This window comes from Rissa tridactyla, chromosome 27, assembly GCF_028500815.1.
Source record: "Rissa tridactyla isolate bRisTri1 chromosome 27, bRisTri1.patW.cur.20221130, whole genome shotgun sequence".
NCBI lineage: Eukaryota > Metazoa > Chordata > Aves > Charadriiformes > Laridae > Rissa > Rissa tridactyla.
In genome coordinates, this window is record NC_071492.1 from 1,916,023 (window position 1) to 1,938,149 (window position 22,127).

At 52.9% G+C, this 22,127-nt stretch overlaps 1 protein-coding gene across 1 annotated transcript; it reads right to left on the reverse strand.

The window, feature by feature from the left end:
- Positions 1-2,652: 2,652 nt before the first annotated feature.
- On the reverse strand, positions 2,653-14,721 carry LOC128901619 (kelch-like protein 10). Its single transcript, XM_054183690.1, has 4 exons — positions 14,560-14,721; positions 9,142-9,389; positions 3,679-4,043; positions 2,653-3,184 (listed from the first exon to the last, which is right to left on the reverse strand). Exons 2-4 carry the CDS (start codon positions 9,217-9,219, stop codon positions 2,653-2,655), a joined length of 975 nt encoding a protein of 324 aa, XP_054039665.1. The 5' UTR covers positions 9,220-9,389; positions 14,560-14,721.
- Positions 14,722-22,127: the final 7,406 nt, after the last annotated feature.

A 22,127-nucleotide genomic window follows, 5' to 3' on the forward strand; every position in this document is an offset into this window, starting at 1 on the left:
GATTAAAAGAACTCAACGGACACTTTGGAGGGATGACCCATAAACTAAGGGTATTATATGTGTGTATATATATATATATATAACAGGGGAAAGTGGTGGCAATTCATTGGAACCTGCTGGGCATGGCATAGATGGTATGGAATAAGGGGTGGATAATGTCCTGGTTCCGGTGGGGATAGGGTTAACTTTTCCTGGTATTCCATGCCATGTGAGCCATGCCCACCCTGAGCTGCCGGGGGAGGGGGCAGGAAGTTGCTGCTTAAAAGTGGGCTGGGGCGGCCCGGGTCCGGCCGGCGAGCGGCGAGCGGCGGGGGAGCGGCGGTTCCGTAATCGTGTTTGTATATTCCCCTATCCGTGGTGTTGTTGTTGTTGTTTGCCTGTTCCCTTTGCTGTTCTGTTAAACTGCCTTTGTCTCAACCCAAGAGTCTTGCCTTTTCTTACGATTCTTCCTGTATTAGGAAGGCACGAGCGAGCGGCACGTGGTTCTTTGTTGCCATCTGAGGCTAAACCACGACATCGGCCCTTAACCTAATCCAAACACTCTCCACCCCGTCGTCGCTATACTAGATTTCTGTGCTCTCATAGCATTCTCTAATATACAGGGCCACTCCTCCACCTCTCCTTTCCTGTCTGTCCCTCCTGAAGAACTTGTAGCCATCGATTGTGGCACTCCAGTCATGTGAGGCATCCCACCATGTTTCTGTGATAGCCACTGTGTCATAGTTTCCCTGGTGCATCATGGCTTCAAGCCCTGTTTGTTGCGCATACTGCGTGCATTGGTAGAGATGCACTTCAGATGTGCTAATGACTCCAGCACCTTTTTGTGGGTGTGGGCCCCATTTCCCACCAGACCCCTCTCAGGTGCTTCCATGATTTCTAAGCGTTAACCCCTTCTCTCCAATGAAATGTCAGAGTGAGAGTCCTCGCTAGCCCACCATCCTTCAAGCCCTGGCATTTGGCCCTTGGATTTATTCCTGACAGGCCCACTTGTCTCCCCTTCCCCCCTCATATCTAGTTTAAAGCCCTGTCAAGGAGCCTTGCTAACTCCTGCCCCAAAATTCTTTTCCCCTTCTGGGACAGGTGCGTTCCACCTGCCACCAGCAGGTCAGGTGACTCCTATAGCAGCCTGTGATCAAAAAACCCAAAGCCCTGCCGATAACACCAGTCCCGGAGCCACGAGTTGACCTGTTGCCTCTCTCTGTTAATTTCCTCATTCATGACTGCCACTGAAGGGATAGAGAACACAACTGGTGTTCCTGACCCCTTAAGCCGTCGCCCCAAGGCTCTAAAATCTCTTTTAATCCATTTTGGGCTCCTCCTACCCACTTCATCACTACCCACCTGACATACTAAGAGGGGGTAGTAGTCAGAGGAGTCTACTAGGGCCGGAAGTTTGCCTAACACATCCCTGACCCGTGCCCCAGGGAGGCAGCAGACTTCCCTGTGAAGTGGGTCTGGACGGCATATTGGCCCCTCCGCCCCCCTCAGGAGAGGGTCACCCACCACAATGGGTGCACCACCGTCTGCTTTTCCTTTTGGAGCCAGCTGTGATGCTGGGTCCATGGCGACTTGGTCTTTCTGACGTTCCTGTCCTGGGTGTCTCATCCTCCTCTCCAACAGCCAGTTCCTCCTGCAGGGCTTCATATCTGTTCTGCAAAGGTAACTGGGAAGGTGGGAGAGGCCGGGAGGGGATTCTCCTGCTTCCCCGAGCAGGGACCTGTTTCCATTCCCCCTCGTCTCTGAGATCCCCTCCTGTTGCCTGGTGACGAGAGGGGAGGGGGTCCTCTGACTTGTGTGGGGCCTCACCCTGTTCCCTTTCTCTCCGGGAGCGGGTCCACCAGTCACTCTCCCTCTCGCATTCTCTCATACTCCTCAACCTTTCCACTTCTTCCTTCAGCTCAGCCACCAGAATGAGCAGATCATTTACCTGTTCACATCTGACACAGGTGTTGTCTCTGCTGCCCTCCATGGCGAGTGCCAGGCTCCGGCACTCTTTGCAGCCAGAGGCCTGGATGCCCATATGTTTGCGCGGGGCCTCTGTCTGGGTGCCCACAGTTTTTTTAACAGCCGCCTTCGACCGGGTAGCAACCACGGCTGGATCTCTAGACACAAGCGAGACCTTGTGACTCGACGGTCACTTGAGGGGAGCACTGGTTGCTCGCTCTGGGCAAAGACAAGTCCCTGCCCTCCTGGAGGCTTCCTATAACCTGGTGGCTTGATCGATCGGGGGAGGTGCTGTCTCCGCCCCCAGGCTCCCTCAGCAGCCCGCCCAGCAGCAGACAGCCCTCAGCACAGGCCGAGGGCTTTTGCCGGCTTCCAAAAGCCCCCAAAAGAGCTTTGCGTTGGCCCTTTTCGCTGCTGATCCCTTCCCCAGCGCAGTCTTACCTGCCCTGAAGCTGGTCTCCACGGCAAGAGTAAAGCCAGGCCCGCGAGTTGCAGGCGAGCAAACTTCCAGCTCTTCCAGGAGCTGGTCAACAGGACCTTCTGGGACACCGATGAAAATCTCGATCCTATGAAACTGATAGAAAGGGGACTTGCCGATTTGGATGAGGGACGTGTGAGTCCGGGGAACGTGGACTACAAGTTCCTACCCTTGGCAAGGTCTGACTTCACAAGTGATGAGCAAAGTCTTGACTGTCAGAAACACAGAGTTTATTTTAAAAAGAAAAATCCCTTCTGTCCACTCCTCCAGCCTTCCTTGCTCAGCAAGAAGACAATGTGCTGCCTCCTGTTGGGCAGGTCATGAGTAGCCCAGGTGAGAACGGCCTCCAGCGTGGCCTCTTCTCTCACAGGGAGCTCCCCCTTCTCCAGCAGGCGTTGCAGGTCATTGAAGGAGAGCTCCAGAAACTCTGCGGACACCCTGCTCACCTCCTCCAAGTGATGCTGGATGAACTCGTGGGCTGCTTCTCGCAGGTCAGCACAGTAGTAGTAGTGGGTGAATCTCCAGATGCCGACGCAGTTTTCCGAGCACAGCTGGGCTTTTAAGAAGTGGCAGCACAGGCTGACGATGCCCAGGACGTTGAACTGGTCTGCCGCCACGAGCAAACTTTCAACGTTGTCCTCCGTGAGGGGCACTGTGCCGGTGTAGGCGTACTCGATGAGGAGCCCCATCGTTTCAGGGGAAGCGCCGTGGATTTGATAGACGTTGCTGTCGGCACTGCTGCAGTTGCTGGAGAACAAAGCCCTGAAAAAACCAAGAGAGTGCTGCTGGGGAAGAAAGCGGCCTTGCTGTGGGAAACCCTGAGCCCGTTATCCCCTGTGCCCCCTTCCCCGCGCACCCGTTTGGGCACTAGCAGTAGGCACACTGGGAGGCCGTGGAGTTTGATGAAGGAAGGCTTTACTGGCCGCTTGTTTTCAAGAGGAGCCACAGGGCGAGTGGGCACCTGGCTTCAAGAAGAACAGCAGAGAGTACCCGTGTGTGGGGAAGGAAAGCCTCCCGCCTGACAGCAGAGCAGCCAGGCTGGCCACGCTCCCAGCCCCGCACCCTAGCTGGGCCTTCTCAGACACCACTTCCAGCTTGTGGAGGCCTTTGGGTGCCTGGGCAGGGAGCAGGAGCAGGGGGAACTGCCGGAGGAGAGTTGGAGTGCCGAGGGAAGCACTGGAGATACAGCCAGGCACAGTGTGGCACGGAGCAGGGAGCGCTGGTTGGCCCCATCCCCTCCTCTTTCAAGCACTCACCTGAAGTACGCACTGCAGTTAGAGAGGACCATCTTGTGCACGTTGAATTCAATGCCGTCCACGCTGATGATCACGTCGCTTGGTGTCCCTTCCGGGCAAAGCCCGTGGGAGGCGGTGCAAGCCACAGCACTCATCTTCCTCTCCCTGGGTGAGGAGGAGGAGTATGCGCCACGAGGCAAGCTGTCACCCACCTCCAAGCCTGAGGCAGTGGGAGACGCTTCTGCCACTCTGGGGTGCTTACAACACTTTGTCCTTGCCCTCCCTCCGGCGTCGTAGTAGAACCCCTGCCTGTCTGCTGGCTCTGGAACGTGCTCCATAATGACATCACAGACGTGGCAGGGACTGGGACTGGGAAAGAGCCCAAGCTTGGAAAAGAAAGCAAAGAAGGGCAAGAGACTTTTGGCCAACCGGAAAATAGAGAGACAAAGTAAGTTTTCCAACCCAGCAGCAGTGTCTATTGCTCACTGTAAGGCATTCTTGCCAGGAACATGGACCGTAGCTGGAAAAGAGAACTTCTTGCCAGCCTGGCCTTGGAAGCTTGGTACCTGACAAACACTTGTACTGAAGAGAAGCTCTCTCAAGAGCTAGCGCTTTGAAGCAGCAACGCTACCAGGGTCAAGGCCCACCTTTCCTCAGAGCACACGGCACAAGCCAGATTTGCAAAGCCAGCCAGAAAGCCGAAGGCAACCTAAAAATGCAAACCGCCTCTTTCCACCAATGCCAGTAAAAATGCCACGAATACCGCAGGATTGGAAGTTTTCTTGGAAATACAGGAACTGCAACAGAATCCTCATCGTCTTCCCGTTTGGTGTTTGCATTTTCAATCCCATACAAGAAGGAAAACGGCAACGCCACTGGCAGTCTCTGGAAAAGACCCCATTCTAGCAGATAGGACCACATATGAAGCCATGTCGAGGTCAATTGAAGCTGGGGGGGGTGTTCCCATGGGTGTTTTGGGGTTCCCCGTGGGGGATATTGAGGGCTTTTTGTGTCCCGTGGGTGGGATTTACAGACGCATGGAATGGTTGGGGTTGGAAGGGACCTTAAAGATGATGGAGTTCCAACCCCCCTGCCCTGGGCAGGGACACCTCCCACCAGACCAGGCTGCTCAAAGCTTCCTCCAGCCTGGCCTTGAACCCCTGCAGGGATGGGGCAGCCACAGCTTCCCCCAGGCAACCTGTTCCAGTGCCTCACCAACCTCTCAGTAAAGAATTTCTTCCTGATATCCAATCCAAATCTCCCCTCCTTCAGTTTGAAACCGTTACCCCTTGTCTTCTCATTCCACTCCCTGATGAAGAGTGCCTCCCCATCCTTCCTTGTAGGCCCCCTTTAGGGACTGGAAGGCCGCTCTAAGGTCTCCCCGGAGCCTTCTGTTCTGCAGGCTGAACAACGCCAACTCTCTCAGCCTGTCCTCCCAGCAGAGGGGCTCCAGCCCCTCCTTTTGGAGGATCCTGGAGGGGATTAGGGGGTGAAGAGGGTGCTTCTGAGGCTTTATGTGCTCCTGAGGGGATTTGGGAGGGGTTGTGGGGGTCCCATATTGGTTTTGGAGTATCTCCAGAGGGATATCTCCAGAGGAACCCCTGTTCTGGAAAGGTAACTGGGAAAGTGGGAGGGGCCAGGAGGGGATTCTCCTGCTTCCCCGAGCAGGGACCTGTTTCCATTCCCCCTCGTCTCTGCGATCCCCTCCTATTGCCTGGTGACGAGAGGGGAGGGGGTCCTCTGACTTGTGTGGGGCCTCACCCTCTTCCCTCTCTCTAAGGGAGAGGGTCCACCAGTAGGCTTTTTCAGCTCATTTATGATTGTCTTTAGGCCATTTGATTCTCTGAAAAAGATTCCAAAATATCCATTGCCTTTTCAGCTGATGGAGGAACCTTCTATAAATCAGGTCTCTAAGAAGGAGGGACGAGGCCGAGGTAATTATTTCATTCTATAGTTACCCAGCCATACCAAGCCTGTCTCTGTGAATTTCAGCAGACGTCGGCTGAAAGGTCAGTGCTGAAGGGACATAAACCATTAAGGCCAGTAATCTACCCCTTCAGAAAGGAAAGGTGAGCAGCACTGATGGTGCTAAAGGATCGGGCTACAATTTACGACTCAGAATTTTTAGCTGATTCATGATGGGCTTAGTGTAGGTTTTGTGTGTGTTATTCAAGACTGGTGGTCAGAAAAATAAGAGCATGTGTGATCTCTAGAGAGCGAAAATCACAGCAATTACACGACCGGGCCGCAGCGGGAGCAGAGGCTGCAGCCCCCGACACAAGATGGCCGCAAGGAGCCCGGTGCCGGGACTACAGCTCCCAGCGTGCCCCGGGGCGCCCCTTCCCGCCCTCTGACCCCCGCAGGAACCAGGGCCACCTCCCCGGGGCTGCCGCGGCCCAGGGCCAGGCCCCGGAGCCCCGGTGGAGCCGGGAGGAGGAGGGCGGAGAGGGAGAGAGCGGCGGAGAGGGGTGGGAAGGGACAGAGGGACAACGGGGAGAGCATGGGGGAGCTGGGCAGGGAGTGGAGGGAGGAGAAATCCCGGTGAGGAGCAGGGGGAGAGCGGGAAAGAGATGGAGGGCAGGGGACAGGGTCAGGACGAGGAGGCGGAGAAGGACAGAACAGCGACGGCCTCCAGGGCTGAGGTGAGGGAAGAGCAAAAGGGGACGGGGAGTGGGATGGAGGCCCAGAGGGAAGAGGGAAGGGCCAGGCAGACAGGCAGGAAAGGGGACGGGCTGCAGGACAGCGAGGAAGATGAGGCCAGGAAGGTGGACAGAGCGATAGAGAAGGACAGGGAGTGGGGGAGAGAGATGCAGAGAAAGAAAAAACTAGCAACGGGCTATAGGAGAGACAGGGAGCCAGACAGAGAAAGACAAATATAGAAAGACAAAAACAGGCTGTGTGGCAGAGAGGGAGGGAGGAAAAACATAAGGTCAGGGAGCCGTCCAGAGAAAGAAAGAGAAAGGAAAAAATAGTGATGGGCTAGAGACAGAGAGGGAGGAATTAAAAGATGGGGGCAGGGAGCCAGACAGAGAGCGATGAGGAGGGACCACAAATAGCAATTACGGGCAGCTGACTCCATTTCTTGAGCATCCCCTGGCAGCCTCAAGGAATTACCAGGCGCCTCAAGGAATGCGCTGCCGGGAAGAGCCCTTCCCTGGGCTCAGTCCTGCTGCCTAAAATTGGTGATGAACGTCGCCCTGCAGAGTGGCCAGGACTGTGGGGAAAAAGCCCAGCTCGGGGCAGGGGCAGGAATCACTCAGCCGGTTTTTTGTTTGTTTGCTTATTGGTTTTGCTTTTTAAAATAATACCACTTAAGCTCTAAATACAACCTGTAAGGAGAAAGGAACCAGGTGTACTAGGATGGGCACATTTAGAGCCCAAACCCGTCCAACCGCCACACAAACCACCGCTGGCTCCCGCTGCACACACTCCACCGCCTGCTCGCAGGTACAGGCAGCCGCCCTGGGTCTTGAGCGCTCCCCAGGAGTGGCACCGCCAGGCAGCTCAAAAAATCATACTGCCTGCAAAAACTTGAGCACAGCTTAATTCTGGGCAATTTTCCCTCTTTTTAGGCCTGCTGGTTAAAGACTCATCTGTTGAGACATGGCTCAGGACCACGCCAGGGCCAACGGCGCTGCTTTCTGCACCCCGTGGCGGTGATGGGCAGAGGGACATGTTCCCAGATTGTGGGACGAGGTACACACGTGGGGTGTCAGGGTCACCCCCGCCTGTTTTTTCCCAGCGAAGCCCCAGCCAGTGCCAGCCTTGAGCTGCAGCCCCAGCGCCAAGGCTCAAGGAGCTGGGTGTTTCTGCGGGCGCTGCACCCTGCCGTTGGCTGCCCTGGGCTTCTCCCCATTGTCTCCGGCTCTGCTTTCTGCCAGTGCCGGGGGCACCACAGAATGGCTTGCTGCTCCCCAGAGCTGTCCTGACCCATGTCTGCAGCTCGTGTGTGGTGTCCACGTCACACAGGCGATTTGGGGGTGGCAGCTCTCTCTTGTGGCACCCTGGGAATGGGGGCCAAGCAAACCCCATCCCTCCCTTTGGGACTTCATCCCCGAGAAGACTCAGTGCAGACGTACCGTGCGCTGGAGAGCATCCTGCAGGGAGGTGGCAGCCGTTTGCAGAGCAACGCTGAGACCCGCCTGTCAGCAGAGGCACCTGGTGGCTGCAGAACAGCCCAGGTGAGCTGGTTCTCTTGGAGGCCACCACAGCAGCCTTCCTCTGTCCCTGGTTTTGGTGAGATGTGGAGCAGTGCAGAGATGTTTCTCGGGCATCCAGGCCTGAGGAGGGTTTCCCAGTGCCCCCGTGAGAGATCTTGCTCCCAGGAAGCACCTCGCCATAATGCTGAGGCCGTATCCGGCCCCCTGGAGCTGGGTACAGCTGCTCTGAGGGGTCTCACAGGGAGGACAGGGTCATCTGACACAGAAGTGATGAGCTGAAGCCTGGTGGCCATGGCTGGCCAGTTCAAAGTCTCCGAGAGCCTCAGCCTTTCTCCCCTCGGCTTTTATCATATCTTTTTTCTCGGCTTTTATCATATCTTGTACCCCACCTCCGTCCGATATGTCCCAATGCCCGGCTTTAGTAAAGCAGAGCCATTGCTCCCCTCTAGGACAATGCACTCCTAGTCTTGTTCCGCCCATTCCTAAACTCTTCCCAACCCAATATTCGTGTTGGTCGTATTTGCACACTGTTAACTCATGGCAGTTATAACAGCGTCTGTTGATATGCGAATGCACTGTCATCGTGGAAACCATCTTCCTATTCCAGGAGACCTGCTGGTAACACTTCATGCATTCGTTACTGGGTACTAAGGATACTGCTAATAACAATACGAGGAGTGGAGGTCCAGTATGGCTTATACTCCTACCTCTCATGCCTATTGGGGTGCTTCCAACAGCCGAGAAATAATTCTTCTTGGCAGCGAGTACAGTGGCCAACCTGGTCTTGCCCTCCATCCTCTTTTCATCCGGTATCCCTGGCTCTTGTAGCAGGTAGGGTTCTTACCTCTTTTTCCAAGCAAAATCGTTTTTTACACTTAGAGACCACTGTTTCCCACCATTCTTCAGGAATTTCCCACAGAACCAGCACTAGCAATTCCCACCCACAAATTAATGTTACGATATTGGTATATCGTATCTGAGTTTGAGCCAAACTCGAATTTTGCTTCCGGCAATTTAAACAGAAGGGATGTCTTTGGGATGAATGGTAATACCAATTTTGCTTACAACCTAAGCATTCGCACTTCACCCAACTATGATGTCTAGCACAGGGATGTATCAGACAAGGTATACTACGGGGTACTGGAGGGGGCTGTAGTTCTTCCTCAAGGTTAGGATATAGCCGACTATCTTCTTTATATAAATCACGTGCAAGTGCAAACAGAGAGTTTTCAGTTTTATACAACCCTGACCCTCCTGCCTGTAACGGGAGTGCTCTTCCCCAAGGAGGATATCTAATTTTCCTTAAGGTTTGCCCTGGCCGTACCCGAAACCAACGATAAAGTTCTGGTTTCACTCCCCAAGTTTCTGTGATTTCCAAGTTATTATTCAGTTCCTCTCCCATACATCACCGCGTTGGTTGGCGTTTTAAGGTGAGTCTGGTGTCCCCGGGAGTTGAAGTCAGAGTCCAATCTCTAGGTTCTTCTACTGGTCCTTTTATTCTGCTGGCGTGAGTCCACCCTTTTTCCTTCGTCCGTACTGCAGCTTCCCTAGTCAACAGCACCTGAAAGGGACCTTCCCATTGAGGAGTTAAAGATTGCTCTCTCCAAGTTTTTACTAAAACCCGTTCTCCAATTTTAATGTTATGGATCTTAAAATCCAACACGGTAGTTTGTGGGAGCAACCCTTTATTTCTTAGTTGTTCCAAGTTCTTTGCAATCTGCATTACGTATTGTTTAATACTAGCCTCCCTCCTTCATAAGTAGCCATTTCCTGCTGTGAAGCCAAGAAGGGCAAAGCAAACATCATTTCATATGGAGAGACTCCGAGATCCGTTCTGGGTTGAGTTCGAACCCCGAGTAATGCTAAAGGGAGGCACTTGACCCATGACAGTTGAGTTTCTATCATTAATTTGGTTAAAGCCCTTTTTAAAGTCCGATTCATTCGTTCAACCCTTCCTGAGCTTTGGGGGTGCCATGGAGTGTGTAACTCCCACTGAGTGCCTAAGGCTTGAGTTCTCTGGGTGATTATTTTGGAGGTGAAATGTGTTCCCCTGTCAGAGTCTATTCTATGAACCATTCCGTATCTAGGAATAATTTGTTCTAGCAGGATCTTTGTTACTACATTAGCCGATGTTCTAGTGACTGGAATTGCCTCCACCCAATGGGTAAGATGGTCGACTAATACCAAGAGGAACTTCCACCTTTGGACTTGTGGGAGTTCTGTAAAATCCACTTGTATATTTTGAAAGGGGCGTAAGGCCAACTCCCGCCCTCCATGGATGGGTTTTCTCATTACCTTTTTATTCACCTTTTGGCAAGTTATACACCTCTCGGTGATTTGTTTAGCTACTCCGAACACCCCTATGCATCCACATTTTCTAAGAAAGTGGTCGCAAATGGCCTGTGTTCCCCAGTGGGTTTCTCTATGCAATTCCTCCAATATTTTTCTTGCTAATGTTTTATTTACTATCTGACGCCCATCAGGTAGCACCCATTTTCCTTCCGGAGTCTTTTCTCCTCCTATTCTAGTCAATTCCTTTTCTTCAGCTTCAGTGAATTGAGGAATATTACCTCGCTCCTCTTTTCTCTGTTGAACAACTAATAATTTCTCTTCCCCATTTTCAGCAGCCTCTTTCGCCTCTTGGTCAGCTGGATTATTTCCCCTTATTTCTGGTGTTAATCCTTTCTGATGCCCCTTTACACGGACTACTGCAATTTCCTTAGGTAGAGTTAAAGCTTCTAATACCTCCAATATTAACTCCTCGTGAACTAGTCCTTTTCCTTTTGAAGTTAGTAATCCTCTTTCTTCCCAGATTTTTCCAAAAGTATGTACCACCCCAAATGCATATTTAGAATCTGTATAAATAGTTCCTTCCTTATGTGCTAGAAATTCTAATGCTCTTTTTAAGGCGTATAACTCACAGCTTTGAGCAGACCAATTAGATGGCAGTTCTCCTTTTTCTATAATCGTCATGTTACTCCCATCTATTATTGCATATCCAGACATTCTTTTCCCTTGTATACACCTAGATGATCCATCTATGTATATCTTTTCTCCTACCGATAAGGCTTGGTCAGTCAAATCTTCTCTGATTTTTGTCTGATAATTTATTACTTCTAAACGATCGTGTACTAGTTCCTCTTTAGGTTCCCCATATAGAAACTGGGCAGGATTTTGATTCTTATCTGTTACCAAGGTTAGGTCTTCGTTGTCTAGTAAAATGGCCTCATCTTTCAACATCCTAGAATCCGTCAACCATTTATTTGCTTTCTGATTTAAGATATTCCTTACAGAGTGTGGAGTGTGAACTATTAGCTTACCCCTGAAAGTGAGTTTTTGACTTTCTTCCACTAGTATCGCGGTAGCGGCTACCGCTTGGATGCATATTGGCCAACCTCGGCTGACTGGATCTAATAATTTTGATAAGTACGCTACCGGTTTCCTCACCCCTCCCCATTCCTGGGCCAAAATTCCATGGGCTATCCCATTTTCCACATTGACAAACAAACAGAAGGGTTTCTCTAACGATGGTAGGCTCAGAACCGGAGCTTTTATCAGTTTTGACTTTAGTTCTTCTAGTTTTTCATTGTCATTCTGTGTCCACTCTATCTTATCTTCCCCCGTCAATTTTTCGTATAAAAATTTCACCGCCTGGGTATACCCCTCGATCCATAATCTACAGTACCCTAGCAGTCCTAATAACTTCCTTACTTCTCTTCTTGTAGTTGGGGGTGGGAGGGATATTATTCCGGCAATCCTCTCGGGGTTTAATTTGCGACTTCCCTGACTTATTATATGCCCTAAGTATCGTACTTCAGGTTCTACAAATTGTAACTTTCCCTTGGAAACCCTTAAACCTTTCTCTCCTAATAAGTTTAGTAACTGAATTGTTACTTCTCTGACTAATTTTTCCTCTTCCCCTGATATTAATAAGTCATCTACATACTGAGTGATTTGAGTTTTTGGAGGGGTGTGAAAAGATAGTAACAGCTCCTCCAGAGCCTGTCCAAACAGGTTGGGAGACTCCGTAAACCCTTGAGGGAGCTTTGTCCGTCTAAGCTGCTGTTTACGTCCGGTGTTTGGGTCCTCCCGTTCAAAAGCAAAGATATCTCGACTTTCCTCAGCCAGGGGACATGCCCAAAACGCATCTTTTAAATCCACTACACTAAACCAGCTGTGTTTCGGGGGAACTTTGCTCAGAAGGGTATAAGGGTTTGGTACAACAGGGTACCGAGCCAAAGTTCTCTTATTCACCTCCCGTAAGTCTTGCACCAACCTATACGTCCCGTCAGGTTTCTTTACAGGTAGGATAGGAGTGTTATGAGGAGACATACAGGGTTCGAGGGTCCCATCAGAGATGAGTCCTTCAATTACCGGCTGGAGGCCTTTTTTTCCCTCCATTGCAATGGGGAACTGCCTGACTTGTGTGGGGTGATTTTCCCTTTCTATAGAAACTTTGCTTGGTTGGATATTCAGACCTCCTCTGTTACCAGCCACAGCCCAAACTTGCTGATTAATTTTGGATTCATCCTCCTGACTTAATCTTAGTATTTTTGCAATCATTTTCCCCTCCTCAGGGATTACTCCAACCCCCAGCTGGATCTGCAAGTCTCTTCCCAACAGATTGCACCCAGCTCCAGGCACTGGCAAAATATTCCCTACACCTATTTTGTCATTACCTTCAAAAACCACCTGCTTGATCACCAGGGCTTTAAAACTTTCCCCCTTTGCTCCCGTTACATTAATTACTTCTTTACTTATAGTGCATCCTTTAGGTATGTTACAAACACAAGTTCGCTCAGCTCCTGTATCTACCAGAAATTCTAATACCTCCTCCTGGGGGCCTACTTTTAGGTTTAGCAAGGGCTCAAGGTGATAGCTATCCTCCAGGAGGTAGAGCCCCTGACAGCCCTAATCCTCAATTTCTTTAAACACTTTCTGATCTTTATCCCTTTGAGGACATTCCTTCTTAAAATGCCCAAGTTTCCCACAATAGAAACATCCACCTCCTTCATTCCTTTTCTCAGTTCCCGATGGTCCCCTTCTGGGAGGGATCTGGTTCCCTCTAAAAGTCTCCTCCCGCCTCTCAGGATTCCCTCCCATCCCCCCCATCACCCTGGGATTTTTCTGAATATTTCCTTCCCTCATGGTGGCTACTACGATTTTAGCTTTTGCTTTAGCCGTCTCCTCATCTCTTCGTACATATACTTTCTGAGCTTCCCTCAGTAATTCGTTCAGGCCCCGATCCTGCCAGTCCTCTAGTTTCTCTTAATTTTCTTCGAATGTCTGGCCAGGCACATGTAACAGCTGGAACTCTCAGTAATGTTTGCCCCGCGGGACTCTCTGAATCTCTTCCTGAGCACTGTCTCATGTCAGGTCGCAGCGTTTCAGGCCATTCGGTCGGGGTTTCCTCCCTTCCCTGCTGCCCATCAAATGCTTCGCTTACATTCTGCCCTCTAGGAGCGGCTTCTTTTAAACCTTTAATAATTAAATTTCGATAATCACTCATGTTCCTGCGACCCTCTACATCATTTTGATTCCAATTTGGGTGTACTATTGGCATCTTCTGGTCCCCAGGTGGGCCTTGCTGATTTTCCCGTTCCCAAATTCTCATCCCAGCTGTTCTAAACATTTGCCGTTCTTTGGGAGAAAATGTTATACTTCTTATTGACTGCATTTCCTCCCGGGTATAAATGTTAGGGCCTAGGAATTGGTCTAATTGTTCTGATAGGCCTATTGGATCTTCCAGTAACCCTTTTAATTCCTTTTTAAAGCTCCTGACTTCAGTGGGAGTCAAAGGAACGTTTACAAATCCTATCCCCCCTTGTGCTCCCCCCAGGGGTACTTCCCTTAAGGGGAATAAACTAACTCCTGGGCTTTCCTGCACCGTGTCTTGGTCTTCCGATTCCTTGACTTTAAGAGAAGGTTTCCGCCGTAACCTAGGAGAGTTTGGAAGTGATACTGTTTCAATGAACCTCTGAGACCTGTCCGACCTTCTCCTAGCACCAGGTGTCAGCTCTTTTCCAGGAGAAGGGGGGGCTGTTGGAGGGAGGCGGTAGGGAGGGGGCAAAACTTCCAGAGGATCCCACCGCTTCTCCTTTCCTTCCCTTGAGATCTCAGCTATTTTAAAGGTAATAACTCCTTTTGGCCAAATCTCCCCTTTCCAGCAGGACGCGTATTCCCTCTCCTCTGGGCTGAAGGATTCTTTAGAGTTTACACAAAGGTTTAAAGCCTGGCACATCCACCCTTCAAAGGGCCCATATCTAGGCCAATACAAATGGTCTGCTCGTAGAGGTTCCTTTGTCCATTCTATCATATAATACTGAATCATTTTAACTTTAGCCTTATTTTTAGTAGCCGGATCAATATTCCAATGAGCCAATTTTATCCCCAAAGGACTGTCTTGGGGTATATCTGCCGGCACTTTCCCGCTCCCCTTTTCCCTGGGGCTGTCTTCCGCTCACCACAGCAGTCAAGCACCCAGTTTTCCCGGGGCTGTCTTTCACTCAATCTCTGACGCTTCGTCTCTTCACCGGCCAATTCCCTCGCGGGAGATTGGAACCGCGCTTAGAAAGACTCCACACTCGCTCCCCAGATCCGGACTGTCCGGTCCGAGTTCCACACACGCAGCAATCAAGCCCCAAACCCGCCCAACCAAGCAGTACTTACAGTCCTGTTTTCTGGCCTGGGTCTTCGTGCGCAAGAATTATGGGCTACCGCGGGTTTTCCTGGGGAGACTTACCCCTTTTGCTTTATGAGTCCCTCCTCTCGTGGCATTATCAGCTTGGAGTCTCAACAGGCACCGCGAAGTCCTCCGAGCAGGCCACCGAAATCGGTGAGGTGCACCTCCTGCTCGGGGTCTCGGAGCCCACTGGGACCAAGTGAATTCTCCCGGACGAGCCCCCAAATTGTAATAAATAGCCAGATCCCTTAAAGAGAAATGGCACTTACTTTATTATAGGGACAAAGTCAATGAAGCAAAAGCACAGCGCTGGGCGCATGACTCAGGTCAGAGGCACACCAGCTAACACTTCAACCATGTCTTATATACATTCAATATTGCATACGTATTCCCTCTTTTAGACAGAGTAATTGTTGATAAGGATTGACTATTATTAGTCCTTTTTCTCTTCTATGTGTGTGTTTCCTTCTGAATTGTTTCTGAGGATCGATGATCTTCAGTTCCCCTTTCCCATGCAGCTGTTTCCTTCTGGTAGGATCAGCTCCCTTTTCCCGTGCACGTGTTTCCTTCTGGTAGGATCGATTATCATCAGCTCCCTTCTCCTCTGCATCTGTTTCCTTCTGTTAATCACTTGTGGAGTCTTTTGGAGAAGTTCTCTTTTGTTTCTCTCGGATGTTTTTCTTCATGATGTTTTTCTCCACAGTTGCTGTTAGTTGTTATCTTTGAGGTTTCTCATGTTTCCTAATTTACTAAAGGTTAGTTATCCTTATAAGTCAAAGGTTTATAGCCCTGTTATTATGGCGAAAGCCAACAACACCTTCACTATTTTTCACACCGGCTTAACATGATTCGGTCGCCGCCAGTTAAGCATACTCGCCACAAGGATTCAGTTTCAGTGTCACTGGGGTTTCTGCTATATCTCTCTTGCAAATTTGTCCCTTGCAGCGGACCCCAGGGACTGGTTCGCGTGGTATGCCGTGGATTAGCACCCCGAGGTCCCGCAGTTCCTTCTGTTTTAACAATGGGTCTGGCTTCATATTCGGGAGGATTTGTGGGGAAAAAAGGAACGTCTTCTTCTGACTCGCTATCATCGGGATCACCCCAAATGTTTCCGTCCCAATCTTCAGGGGATACTATCAGTTTCCTAATCTGTACGATGTCAGGGGGGTGGGGAGCCTGCATAAGCATCATTTCGACCTTTTCTCCCAATTTCCGCCTTTTCTCCTTCTCTTCCTGCAATCGTTTTTGCAGCTGTTCATTTTTAAAAGGTATCAGTAACTCAGCTGCCTTCCTGCTCTCTATTTCCTTCTCTAATTCCTGCTCTCTCCTATTCCTATTCTCCCTGTCTTGGTACGTGGCTTCTAAACAAGTGCCTAACATTTTACAGACGACTCCCTTATCTTTTCCATCCTTTGTACGGCCCCTAATGGCTTTCAAGTACTCTTCAACGACTTCCCAATTGGACCAATTATCACCAGCCCATTCCTCTGAGAATCTGGGGCTCGGGTTCACTCCATGCCTCCCTAAATAATCAGTGATAACTCCTGACATCCTGCCGACTAGGCCAGGTGTCGCGGGCCGAGCCGAGTGAATAACTTCACTTGTAAGAGAGAGTGAAATGTTTATTAACATAAACCAGTGATTTAACAAAGTTAGCAGTGAATGCGACAGTGTTTTACGAGGTTCGATGCCAGGGCACACTTGATTATTTACTGCATAGAGGCCAGGGTCAGACAAGCTCTCAGGGAGACCCTCCCGTTGAGTCACGAGGTTCAGAAAGGACCCCCTGGCTTTCTAAACTCCTTCTCAGAGAGGAGTCTGGCTGCGGCTGGATCCAATCCTAGTCCCAGACTTGGGCAACGGTTTATGTCTAAAGGATTCTATATGCGCAATCAATCCTTAGATCCCTTAGCTAAGATTTCAAAGTTTAGCATGCTATTAGTCACTTACCGAGAATCTGTTGCGGCAAGGAATCTCTCGGCCTTGAGGAGAAGAACCTTAAGCGAGCGTCCCTGCTCAAGAGGAGACCCTGGCGTGCAGCTGCTGCCGTGCAGGAGAGCTCAAAGGGCTCTTGGGCTGTCCACTGTTTATAGAGTAAGAGAATTGACCTATAGTCATATTCTGATGGGAACAAGACACCCAGGTTCCCACTCCAGGCAGGGTTTTGGTTATGTTGCCAGCCATCTCCCACAGTTCAAGTGCGACTCATCACAACTCCCGCTGATGGCCATGGCTTGAGCAGGAGCCGGGGGGATAAAAAAAGGGAAGAGCACACCGCCACATCTGCCCTTAATGCCTTCTGGCACTGGCAGGGTTTTGGCTCTGCACAGGCACGGCGAGAGGTGGGGAGGAGCTTTTCAGTGGCTCCTGCTGACTCTCGGCATGGCATTGCCAGGGGTGAGGCTGGTCTTCAGGTCACCAAACTTCAGAACCCGTTTTGGCACCGGTTCTGGGTGACTGCCCAGCAATAGGGGCATTGTCCTTATCGGGAGGCTGCGTCCCTCCAGTGCTGGGGTTCAGGGTTAAAGCAACCAGGTCTGTTAGCAACCGGATCGTTTTAAATCCTTGTTGGGATCCGGTGCCATGAAACCAATTAAACCTTGCAGTGGATATGGGAAGTTGGGATAAAGCAAAGATGGACCCTCCGGGCTGGGATCCTGCAGGGCTTCCTTAACGAGAGGAACCCAAATGAACACCAGACAAGTTAATTTTTTCATTGCTGCTGTTGGATAAAGTTTAGCTGGGAGGACTTTTTAACCTTAAAACAGACATCTTCAGATCTGGGCTAAATTATGCCTCTGCAGGCTGTCATTATTTCATGACAGGAGCAGGTTAAAGCTCAGCACCGGAGGCGGTTTTGTGCAGCAGCCCTAAATTTTCAGGAGGGTAGAGGCTTGTTTTGACACATCTGACTGCCATCACCTTCGCTGTAGAGCCACAGGGCGACGCAACAGGGTACCGGTGGCTCTATTGTACTGGACACAAACCTCTGATTGTTTTTTTTTTTGCTTTGTTTTTGTTCTTTTCTTTCTTCTAGTGAGCTGCTGCTGGGAGCCGTAGCTACCAACTTCACCTTCCTCCCTAAACACATGGCAAATTCCTACAGATAGGGCTGAGGAGGCCCTATGCGGATCCATTCTGCGGATGTTGTGCAGAATCCCGGCCTTTTCTGGGAGCATGCAGCGGTGGGTACCGTCTCCTCTCGGCGTCACACACCCAGGGAAGGTACAGCCCCCTCCGAGGGGGACCCAGAGCTGCTTGTTTCCCAATGAGGAGACTAAAAGACCCGAGAGCAGGATTTGAGGGAGGGCTGGGCAGGGGAGCGTGCCACCGAGGGATGCTGCGTGACCTTCCCTCGCACCCTCCAGGTCCTTGTTCCTGTCTCTGCGTCACTCCAGGCAGCGCAGCACAGGCGACAGTCACAGAGGCATTTGCCGTGTGGCACAAGGAGGCTGCGGGTGCAGCTTCGACCCCACAAAGCTTGGCTGAACCAACTTGGTCCTTTTGCCCCCTGAAAAATACTGTTGAAAGCAAAAAGCACTTGCACACAGAGCCCCTGGTGGGATCCGGGGACACCCAGCCCCCCCGAGCCCCTTCCCTCCCCAGCAGGAGCTGGGGGGGCTGTTGGGGGGGCTGTTGGGAGGGGGCGGAGCACAGGGAGCCCCAACATTCCATCCTGGAGACACCAAAGAGTCCTTAGCAGCGGAGAGACTGACGGGACCCACCACAGCGCTGCCACCTCGGTGGCGCCCACTGCGCGGCCCCCGCACTCCCCCGGCGCCCCAGAGCCTTCAGGCTTTCGTGCTCCTGCAAACCTTCTACCCCCAAGGCAGGGACAGACCCCGACCCACAGCCCGGGGACTCTCTTGGGGCCAAGAGCGCAGGAGGTGACCATGGCTCCTGTCTCTCTTCCAGGCGCAGCCACCCTGTTCCCACCGCCCGGGCAGCAGCTGCTCTTCCCCACGGCCTGGGCACCCCCAGTGGGGGCGGCCCCACAGGCCCCACCACCAGGTATGGCACCCCTGTCCCCTCTGCCACCCCGACACCTTTTGGCACCCAAGAACCCTGGGCACCTTCAGCCTCCCCCTCCCCTCTCCATGGCCACCTTCACCATCCCACCTCCCCTGTTCCCCCCCTAGCAGTTCTGGCACGGGGGCTCAGCAAGCCCGGCTGAGTGTCCCTGCCCTCGCCTGCCCAGTGAATCCCAGTTCCTGAGAATTTCCACAATACTTGGGGCCACCTCTCGGGGACGAGAGCGCAGGAGGTGACCGCCGGCCATGGCTCCTGTCTCTCTTCCAGGCGCAGCCACCCTGTTCCCAACCCCCGGGCAGCAGCAGCCATTCCCTGCAGCCTGGGCACACCCAGTGGGGGCAGCCCCACAGGCCCCACCACCAGGTATGGCACCCCTGTCCCCTCTGCCACCCTGACACCATCAACGCCCTGATGGCCATGGGGGGCGCTTCGGCGGGTGCCCCGGAGGGTGCCCCAGGCCCAGTATGGCTCATTCCTACCCACACAGGGCTGCACAGGGCCCCATGCGGCTGCTGCTGCTTTGAGCCACACTTCTTCCACGTCGAGTGGACCACCAGCAACGGGCCTGCGCCGGCCACCACCACCCTCGGCCACAGCGCTGCTGCTTCGCCAGGCGCTGCCCTGTGGGGCCCCAGGGGCTGCGGGACCCTCCCAGCCTGGGCAGCCCCTGGCACCCCCCAGGGACAACCACCACTGCCCCACATGATGCAGCTCCCAGCCTACGGCCACCAGGGCACAGCGGTGCCCACAGCACCCATGCTGCTGCTCACCTCCATCCCCAGCCGCCAGCACATCAAGGGACAGCCTGCAGGCACCAATATCTCTGGCACGGCCACCCCCATGGGGCTACCCCCTGCCAGCCGCGTCCCCATGGGCACCTGCGTCCCCCCCAGACCCACTGCTGCCCCCGACAAAGAAGCTCCTGGCGACCCGGATGCCAACATTGACGTGACCGATGAGATGCTCCTCCAAGAGCCCCTCTGGCTCTTTGGTTCAACCTTGGACGCGGTGGAGGTCACCCTGACACCAGCATCACCACGCCTGGGGACCCCGGTGGCACTGTCAGAGAGGGGAGAGCGGTGGCCCCAACACCCACCCAGCTGCCAACACCCAACCCTGCCTTCGAGAACACCAAGGAATGGTCTTCAGAGACCAACAGCTCCAGCAGGGCCTCCCCCGCGCAGACACCCCTGGGCAGCAACATCCCCTGGAGCACCATCAGCTCCCCAAAGAGCAACATCTCTCCCAGGAGCGACATCTCCTCCGAGAGCGACATCTCCCCAGAGCTCACCTTCTCCCCAAAGAACATCCCTTACTCAGAGCAGGACATCTCAGAGTATGACACCATCTCCCTAAAGAGTGACACCTCCTCGAGCAGCGACATCTCCTCCGAGAGCAACGTCCCCCACAGCCAAGCCCTCGGGGACGCGGCCGGCCACCTTGCTGTGCCCCACGAGGTGTCCCTCAAGGAGGCCCTGAGGCTCTTGGACTGTGACCACGGTGGCACCAGCGAAGCCGCCCCCCTCTGCGACGTCGACTCCCTCTCGCTGCCGGAGGAGCTGCTGATGCACAATTACAGCACGGAGGAGCTCCTGGAGGGTGCCCGCATCTTGGAAGAATTCCTCTGCGGGCCAGAGAGCAACGTCCCCAGCAGCTCCTCTGCAGTCGCCCACAGCCAAGCCCTCGGAGACGCGGCTGGCCACCTTGAGAGTGATGTCCCCAGGAGCCCCTCTGCTGTCCCACACAGCCAAGCCCTCGGGGACACAGCTGGCCACCTTGCAGTGCCCCAGGAGGTGCCTGTCAAGTACTTTGGCGTGGAGGTGACCCAGAAGGCCGTCGTCGTCCTTGAAGATATCTTCTGCAGGACAAAGTCCCAGGAGTCGTGCGGGGACACGGGGATGGAGCTGCCACCGGGCCCAGTCCGCCATGACAGAGAAGCGGGGGACGAAGCAGGGGATGAAGCGGGGGATGAGCTCCCCGTTGCTGCCACCCAGGAAGCGCAGGGCTCTGGCGGACAGGCCAGGGGTGGCGCGGGGGACGAGACGCCCCCCAGCGAGGAGACACAGATGAAGGGGGGCAGAGGGTGGGTGCATTTGGGGGGTGGGTTGTATTTAGGGGAGTGGGGTTGGGGGCAGATTTAAGGGAGGGGGCTGTATCTGGGGGGGTGGTGTGTTTGGGGGGGTTGGGGAGAGGGACATGTTTAGGGGAGGGGGGGTTAGAGTAGCTTCGGTAGGACCTTTTCTCTTGACTTTTTCCGTTAAAGGTTGCGGTGGGCAGTGTAGTTGGGGGGAGGGATGTGTTTAAAGGAGGGGGGCATATTTGAGGGAGGGGGGGTTAGAGTAGCTTCGATAGGACCTTTTCTCTCATGTTTTTCCATTAAAAGTTCTTTCTCCAGCCTCGTTCCGTGCCTGTCTGGGAGGGGAGGGAGCGCGGGGGACAGCGGGAATCGGCCCCCACCAGGTGCCACAGCCCCGCTGAAGGGGGATTTTCGTTAATACTTGTCCCTTGTTTAACTTGGACATTCAAGCAGATGAACTTTTTCTGACTTACTTCTCCCTGTATATATATATATAAATCACACTTTCCTGCAATCAGCCTTTCCTTTTCTCCTGACTTGGCCTTTCCCAGCGAGTTCTTGGCTAGTGGTTTTCTTCAAAGCTGCTTTAGTGCTGCTGAAGGATGTTGAAGCGACAGCTCTGGCCATCCAAGCACTGTACTCGCCCATGAAAGCCTTCCAGCTCAGGCAGCTGCAACGCAGGATTCACAGCTCCTCGCTCCCCTGGACACGCTTCCAACCTCGATATGACCCGATTCTATGACTATGGAGCTGGAGAGGCTGCAACCAGGGTCCCAAACACATGGGGAAGATGTGGCAGCTATAGGGGAGGAAGCAAAGGTCAGAGAGTGCCATCTCACACCAAGCACCCCACACTTGTCACATCACTCTGTCTTTCAGTCTGAACTCCCACCCACACACCAAACACAAGGACAGGCTTTGCACTCCGGCCACTCTCATGAGCACCAGCCCTTGCTCGCTGCATTAGCAGCACAGCCTCCTTCATACACCCACCAGGAACGTGTGGCAGCACCAAACATCTGCAGTGAGCTTTGTGCTGGCTACAGCCCATGTCAGAGAACGACCCCAGCCCCCAGAGGGAAGGTGACTTTGTCCCACGGCTCCTCCATCCATCCTGCAGCCTGCCCACAGCAGGAAGAAGGCACAACGGCCTGCACCAAAGGAGGAGCAAAAACCAGTTCCTCCCATGGGCCACCAGCAGCCGAAACACAAAGCCCTCTCACACCTCTGCTGGGCGGAGCTTGAAAATCCTTCCAAGGGGTAATGCGGAAAACCCTGTTGCTGGAGCAGCCACAACAGAATTCTGCCCACGGGACAGCTTCAAGCAGATTTACACCTCTGTGCAATGGGAGACGGCTGAGCCCTGAGCAACCAGGCCTTGCATTTACTGCTTCAAAAAACCCCACATGAAAAAAGCCCACACCAAGCGCCCTACATCTCTGCAGAGCGCTCCACCTTCTCCAGCTGACAGCCAGCAGGAGGCAGAAGAGCCAAAGCCCCAAAGCACAGAACCCCTCAG